Source organism: Danio rerio, chromosome 12 (assembly GCF_052040795.2).
Source record: "Danio rerio strain M-AB ecotype USA chromosome 12, GRCz13ab, whole genome shotgun sequence".
Lineage (NCBI taxonomy): Eukaryota > Metazoa > Chordata > Actinopteri > Cypriniformes > Danionidae > Danio > Danio rerio.
The window spans coordinates 28,001,349-28,010,000 of record NC_141032.1 but is presented as its reverse complement, the minus strand read 5'-3'; the positions used below and the strand labels follow the sequence as shown (position 1 = coordinate 28,010,000).

The 8,652-nt window shown below is 31.3% G+C and overlaps 1 protein-coding gene across 2 annotated transcripts in view; it reads right to left on the bottom strand.

The window, feature by feature from the left end:
- Nucleotides 1–8,652, bottom strand: part of prkcea (protein kinase C, epsilon a) — a 130,421-nt gene that overhangs the window by 60,284 nt on the left and 61,485 nt on the right. Inside the window, exons 3-7 of one of the 2 annotated variants that reach the window (XM_087276389.1) lie at nt 6,565–6,733; nt 4,514–4,548; nt 4,260–4,348; nt 1,866–1,995; nt 1,636–1,778 (exon numbers count right to left, since the gene is read on the bottom strand). In XM_087276389.1, coding sequence (XP_087132515.1) covers nt 1,636–1,778; nt 1,866–1,995; nt 4,260–4,348; nt 4,514–4,548; nt 6,565–6,733 — 566 coding nt within the window. The remainder of the gene's footprint in view (nt 1–1,635; nt 1,779–1,865; nt 1,996–4,259; nt 4,349–4,513; nt 4,549–6,564; nt 6,734–8,652) is intronic. The other variant, XM_087276390.1, reaches the window with a different exon arrangement.

Genomic DNA, 8,652 nt, shown 5'->3' with positions numbered 1-8,652 from the left:
TATCCTGCTATGATCCTGTCATTAAGTAATTCCTCATATTTATCCCATATTTTTATTATTGAACACATGTTGAAATTAATATAAAAATGTGTGCATTCACATACTTTCCATTGAAGCTGTGCGTCGATCATCGCCCTTTCTATGCAACCTTAGCAAATCAGTGAATGCATGTATAAGTAATGACAGACAGACATGCTTCGTATGATAAACTGATACTATATCAGCTTCTGTACACACCGTTTAAAGAGGAGCGAAAGTGCAGAACACTTTGGGATTCGGGTCTGTGTTTAAACAGACAAATACACTGAATAATATGTAAACATGTCTGTCCTGTGTGTTTTATTTTAAACACAACAAATTTTCTCTTAAAGTTACTGAAGTAATCGAATGCTTTCATTAGTCTATAGATCTGTGCATTCCTAAAGTGACACCTCTGTTACCAATCAAATGAAAAATAGATATTCATTTGCTGCTCTTTACTCGTTTGATAACAGATGTGTTGCTTTAAATGGTGTGTACAGAAGCTATTCTGGAATCAGTTTATCATGTATGAAGTAAACAAGAAGTGTTTGTGAAACAACTGTTTTACAAGAAAAAGAAAAACGTTTGCGTTCCCTCACATGTATCTTTGTAAACTTTTCTTCCACCCATTTTTTTAATATGTATATATATAAGCATCATATATTAGCATATATAAATGTATATATACATATTTATAAGGATTTTTTACACAAAAATCTTTTTAAAGCAGCTTACAAAATGTGGCAATTATTATATTATACATGATCAAAATCAAAAAGCGCTAAGATGTTGAGAACATTTTACTAGTTATTTAGTTAATAAGATACTGGTATTAGTAGTATAACTAGGTTAATTAGGTTAACTAGGCAAGTTCAGTTAATTAAGCAAGTCATTGGACAGCAGTGGTTTGTTCTGTAGCCAATCGAAAGCATTCATTCATTCGTTTTTCTCCAGCTTAGTCCCTTATTTATCTGGGGTCGCCATAGCGGAATGAACCGCCAACTTATACAGCATATGTTTTACACAGCGGATGTCCTTCCAGCCACAACCAAGCATTGGGAAACATCCATATACTCTGACATTCACATACATACACTACGGACAATTTAGCTTATTGGATTCACCTATAGCGCATGTCTTTGGACTGTGGGGGAAACTGGAGCACCTGGAGAAAACCCACGTAAACACGGGGAGAGCATGCAAACTCCACACAGAAATGCCAACTGACCCAGCCGGGGCTCGAACCCATGACCCTTTTTGCTGTGAGGCGACAGTGCTAACCACTGAGCCACTGTGCCGCCCCCAATAAATTTTTTACATGATTTATTTTTATTTCTAACTATAGAAATAAGATTTTCTTCAGAAGAAGAAACATATACGAAAAATATTTTTAATTTCACAGGAGAGCTATCAATTTTTCTTCAACTGTATTTAGATATTAGTTTTACATGAGTTTTGCTTGCAATTGTTTGTTGTCAAAGAGAGCACAGTTTGTTGTTACTATTTTGAGCAAAACAAACAGTTTTTTGCTCATATTTACCAAGGATGCCAATAAACATATGCACTTGTTTTCTGAAAGTTACTGTTATCTTAAGGATACTGCACAGCACTCACCTTTTTCCTGCGTTGGGTACTGTTGGAGATTTTATCTGGCGTCACCCCGAGATCAGAAAGCACTTTAGCGATTTTTCGGGCATCGACACCACAGCTAGGAGCTACATTACTTTCACAACGCCGATGGACATTCATTTTACAGGCTGAAAACATGCAGGGAGACAGATGTGAATAAATGGCTCGAAGAAAAATAGTTTGACTGATTTTGCACCATTATCTGCAACTCTTGCCTTTGCACTGCAGGCCTTGCCTCATCAGACCCCATAGTAAAGAGCCGCAGTGGTCGCAGAAGGTTGGGACTTTGTAATTGTGAATGCTGAACATGTGTGGAATGTTTACACTGAAGCGCTGAGAGCCGACCTGTAAAAACAAAATATCATTAAGGCATCAATTTTCACACTTCAACCGATCGTGAAAAATCCTGTTTTCAGTAGTTTCAGGTACAAGGGCTCAGTGTTACTGTTAAGTTATATTATTACATAACTCACTTTACTTGTAGTGCGTTACCCCCCAAAACTGGTTATTGCATTTCCAATCATTGAAATAAAAGAAATTATTTATTTTATAGGAATACAAAATGTAAAAAAAAAAGTTAAAAAGAATCTGAAATAAACAGAAACTTAAAAACAAACAGAAATATAAAAACAAATATATTTAATCAAACAGCAAACCAAATAAACTAAGATGAAAAGTACAATTTAAAAATAGAACAAAGAGACTAAAAAATAAAATCAAGAACAGGGTATCTGCGAGGTCTTAAAAAGTCTAACAATGTCTTAATCTTTAAAAACAAAATCTCAGGCCTTTAAAAGTCCTAAATTTACTGAAATTTGGGTTGTAGGTCTTAAATCATTTTAAACAGGTCTTAATTTTCCAATTGTCCATGTAAAGCTACCCTATTGAGCCAACACCTAATCACCAATAATCCATCTCAAAACTTTTTTTATATTAAAGTTTTTTATTGCAAAAAGAGACAATTCACAACAGCTGTTAGACATTTTTACTAAAAAAATCTGCCAATTAAATTCCCTAATCTGGAAAAGAAAACTAAAGCAACACATCTCTTAACATGATCTTTTATCAATACAAAAACGATTTACAAAACTAGCTGGGCCATTAAAGAAATCCTTAATGTTTAGCCCTGTATAAGTCTAAAATTTCATTCATAACGGTCTTAAAACAGTCTTAAAAAGTCTTTAATTTGACTTGAAGAAACCTGTAGAAACCCTGAAGAATATTACATTCATGAAATGAATTTAAATTTGACTAAAAATTAAATAAATAAAATAAAGTTTAAAAAAAAGAAAAAAAAAACATTAAAATAAATGTAAAATACTATGGCATAAATATTATAACTGCACAAAAATAATACTAAAACTACCTTGCATGGTGTACATTTGAAATAAAAGAATACTACACATAACACAGTTTAAATTGTACAGCATGTTGAGTACATTGTTGGTTTTTAAATAACACGCGCATGATTACTTTGCATCAATATTTATCAATAAAACAGTGATTATACTCTTGATCATGATTTTGATTCTATTAAATTAAGATTCTATAACAGTGCATAAATAAATCAAAATGAAATTAAATTACTTTTAAGAAGTTATTTCTGACACTTTGTAATACGTTACATATAATGGCATATACTGACCAGTCTGTTAACTACAATTCATCACTGCATGAGATTATGCATGAACATTTAACAATAAAACTTTTATCACAATCAAATGAAGTGCACTGGATCAAATGATTAGGAATTAAAGACTCTTCATATAAAGTGGGTCAGCGGATTGCGTTCTGAGAAATATTAATCCTTGCTGTGTTTTCTGATATGATTATTGTGAATATTTTGGTTAATGTTGTGGGTTAGCAAATGACGAATCAAAATACAGTACTGAAGAAAATTATGAAAATGTGTTAACTAAAACATAGTTCAGTCCAATGAGCGAGAGTGTAGATGTAGAATGAAAAAGTCTAGATGGGATAAAGCTGCAGATATGCACATTCATTCATTTATTTATTCCTTTTCTTTTCAGCTTAGTCCCTTTATTATTCTAGGGTCGCCACAGCAGAATGAAACAACGACTTATCCAGCATGTGTTTTACGCAGTGGATGCCCTTTCAGCTGCAACCCATTACTGGGAAACATCCATACACACTCATTTACACACATACACTACAAACAATTTAGCTTACCCAATTCACCTATACCACATGCTTTTGGAGGAAACCCATGCCAACACGGGGAGAACATGCAAACTCTATACAGAAACACCAACTGACCCAGCCGAGGCTCGAACTAGCGACCTTCTTGCTGTGAGACAAACGTGCTACCCACTGCGCCACAATTAAAATTTTTACATTACTGTGAGGGTTGAGGTAGAGTTAAATGTTAATGAAATATAATTTAATTAATGGTAATTTATTAAATAATATGAATAATACTCTGTATAATTTGTGTTTTTTTTTAGATTTAGATTACTATAATGGTTGGGTTTAGAGTTGGGGTGTTTTGAAATTAAATCAATTAATCATTTAACAAATAATATAAAATAATTTCTGTTAACTTCCAGATGCAGCTGTATCCTTTCTAGCCACAACCATGTAGAACTGACCTCTTCAGGAGTGTCTTCTTGTTTCTTCATGCCAGCACATTTTGTTATTATGAGTTCATGGCATCTCTTATGGACCACACAGGTACAAACTGACAAATTAAAGGAATAGGCAAGAAAGTTAAGGCATTGAGGGTGGAAAAATTTAAGAACTGTAGATGAAATCTGTAATTTTTTTTTGTTTTTGTTTTTTTGTGGAAATTTCTCTAGCTTAGAAACTTATAATTTCATTTAATGTACAAAGGAAAGTATCTTACCCTGACACTGATACCCCTGTTTCCCCAACACACCCCTGCAAAAACACAGCAAAATATTAAGTGTTAGAAAACACATTTGAAAGAATAAAATAACATTTATTCACCATTTACTCATCCTCGTTCGGTTCTAAAGCTGTATATATTTCTTTTTTTCTGTAAGCCACAAAATAAGATATTTTGAAGAATGTTGAAAACCGGTAGCCACCGACTTCCTCCAATAAAAGTTAATGGCTACCGGTTTCCAACATTCTTTAAAGCATCTATGCTTTTGTCTACAACAGGTTTAAAACACATTAAACACAGTCACAACACATCACAGTAAGAACTAGGTTTGTGCATTTCCGTTTCTGACCAGCAGAGAGAGCATTACGCTAAAACCATAGACTACAAACACAGTTTTCTTTCAAACATGATTGTGTTAGCGGTGACAACGCATTGTGTGCCGCCAAACAGATGCGCTATTCACCAGGTATGCAAATAGACAGACATAACAGTTATTATTACTTGGAGGAAATGCTTGCAGACGTAAAAAATAAGCATCTGTCTAATCCATGAATGCATCCCTCAAGGCTCACTGCACTAGTACAAAGGACAGTGGCTCTAATTTGCTTTCAATATGCATAATCATTACAAAACCTCTTTTGTTGTTAGCATAAGGAAGAGTGTCTGTGATTAGCATCAGGCGCAGAAATGATAATAAACTACACTAGTGAAAAAATTAGGATTAAAAAAAAATTTATTTGAATTTTAATAGTCTTCAGCCAGACAGTATTTACTTGATCAAAAACATAATAAAAACAGTACCTTGTGTGATATCATTTACATTTAAAAGAATTCAAAATAAGTTTGGATTTTCATAAGCATTATAATGTCATTTGATACGATGACTAAATTCACTCCTGTCTTCAGCGCCACAATTTGCTGTTCTGTTAAAATCAGTTATTATTCAATCATCTATAATCTTTAAACAATCTATCGATAATTGCAATTATTAGTTTTATAAATTTTAGTTTTGTTGAAGTGAAAATAAAATAAAATAAAGTGTGAAAATAAAATAAAAAATAACAGCATTTATTTGAAATTGCATTGTATTTTAATATTTCTATTGTATTGCATTTTTATACTTTTATAAGTCTTGTACTATTTTAATTTCACCCTTAATGATTAATACTTGATGAATAAAATTACATACAAATCCAATAGTACTTTTGATTGGGTCTGTATGGCTGTTTCCTCATTAAAACAAACAATTTTATGCATTTTTCAACTACATTCAAGAGTAAAAAAAAGCTTCTTAAAATGTTATTTTTCTTTCAAAATGTAACAGTTTTTCTTTTGCATTTGTTTTATCAAATAAAAGTTGCCTTGTTGAGCATAAGAAACATTTTTAAAGAAGGCTTCTTTTTAAAAACATAAAAATTCTTTTGACCATTTTGACCATTAGTATACAGTGCTCAGCATATATATATATATATATATATATATATATATATATATATATATATATATATATATATATATATATATATATATATATATATATATATATATATATATATATATATAAGTACACCCCTCACAAATCTATATTTTAAATTCATATTTTTTAATAGGTAGCTACACATTAATATATTTGTGCATGTACATTAGATTAATTAGTACTGAAGCCAAATCTGGAGCTTATCTAACTAAATAACTTAGATCAATGGTCTAAAAACTAGTAAACCCAAATTTATGTTAGAAAAACATAGCAAAATACAAATTTGAAAAAAGAGGAAGAATTAAGCGAAAAAAATAAATAAAAATTTGTTGTAATTTTGTAGGTTGTATTTATTTTATTTTGCAATATTTAGCTTGAATTTAGTTTATTATCTTTTCATTTCTAAATATATTTGGTGACTAAAATATTATTTCCATAAATATATCTGTTTAATAAACTGTTTTGTTTAAATGCACAAAAATGCATTGCCTATATTCACTGAGAAATGGAGAAACATTCATTTTTACGCAGAGCAATGTAACTAAAAAGATGTTGTGAACAAGGGTCTTACCAGATGAAATCTCTGCAGTGGGAGCAGTAGGTAGGTTGTCTCAGGTAGGTGGCCATGAACTTGTGCCCGTTGACCTGATGGACTCTCCTCCTGACGGCCCCCTGGCGCTTTCGGGGACGCATCCGCTCACGAAACACCCTCTCCTCATTTTCATTGGATGATGCTGCTGCTGGGTAATTTGAAATAAAAAAATAAGTTAGTTAATGTATTTGATGTATTTATTATTATCCTAATATTATTCAACTTCTGCATTCCCCAATGCATGACATTTGAATCTATTTTTATTATATTTGTATTGCAAATGATTTCTATTTCTAATAAATTATATAAGGTATACATTTGAATATTCCATTAATCAAAGAATCCTGAGGGAAAAAAAGTATAACGCTGTACTTTTCAAGAAGCAGCTCAACTGTTTTCAATTTTGCTAATGATAAGAAATTAATAATTGGCATATCAAAATGATTTCTGAAGGATTACGTAACACTGAACACTAAAGGAACAAATTACATTTGTAAATATAGTAAAATAATAGGGTATATGCAGAAGTATGCTAATAGGACTTTTAATTTGCCAGTAACCTGCATGGGTTAAGCACTTCCGGTAAACTGTATGCCATTCAAAATCAGTGAGTTTAAGGTCTATTTTCTTAAAAAGCGATCTTCACTGTGTTATCCGATATAAAGTGGGTCTCCGATTGTACAAGAAGATTGTGCACTGCATTAAATTAATTTTTCCCCTGCCATGTCTTTATAATATGAGCATTTATTTTACACCAGTATATTCAATGGAGCTTATGCGCTAGCCTGCCGATTCTGTCAGCTTTTCATCTCGTTTTATGCTTGAGCAACTAAATGAGTGCTAAAGTCTGTTTAACTGATTGTATTTTAATTACATTACAACATCGATGCTGTAAAAAGAATCGTATAAAATGGAAAAAAAAACTCACAAGAACAGGTCACCGGAAGTTTATCAGTATGGGAACAACACTAGCTCAGCATATACCCTAGATATATATATAAAAAAACATTTTTCAAACTGTAATATTTCTCATTTCTCAATATTGTTAATTTTACTCTTTGATCAAATAGATCAAGGCTTGGAAAAAATCTTTGAAAAACATTAAAATTGTACATCCTCAAATGTTTGATTGGTAATGTATATTTTTGTATATTTAAATTTTAATTGAAATCACTCTCCAGAGATTTTTAATTACATTTTAAATGCACCTTTTAAATAGCCAGTAAAACATTATATTTAAGCACTTTTGCTATTTATCTAAAAATAATTTGATAACAACATTATTTAGGTACATGGTTAACTTAAAATACTCAAAAATATATTTTTTACTTGTTTAAACTACTTATTTCAAATGAGCTGAAACAACATAGTTCTTGAGATTTCATTAGAACAGCTTAATTTTTTATGTTCAATTCACATAAATTTGTTAAAAAGTGTTGGGTTAACTTAATCGATTTGGATTGGGACAACATGAATGAATCGTGTGGAATGAATCATGCTTACAGTGAAGCATGGCATAGCATCAAAAAGTATATTTTAATATGGAATGTGTAAAGTTTTTTATGTGCCCGATAGCAAATATAAATCCCCCAAATTTCTATTTAATGTGCGTGTTTTTGTCTTCACATTCTCATAATTTAAATAAAAGCTTCTACTGATTGATGACAGACATGAATTTTCCTATTAGGAGAAATTATTTAAATTATTTAATTCAAGTTTTTCCCCCTTTGTAAAGTATTTTTCTCTTTTTAAAATGTTTTATGCCAAATTATTACATTGATTTAAATAAAACACCAAGGTCATCAGCATGTGCTATATGTTAAAAAGTATATGAAGAGTTCAGATGCAAAAACCTCAAAGTGGTTTCAGCAGGCTGCTATGTGAATGTACAGTAATTTCACATGCATGGAAAAGAGGTTATTTTCATGGCCTTTAACGTGAAATAACTGAACATAAAGACAAGAGGTTGAGAAAAATGCTCATTTAAGAAGAAAACGTCAGATGGCACTTAGAGTTTTTTGCATCTGAACTCTTCATATGTTAAAAAGTGGCATCTACTAGGTATAT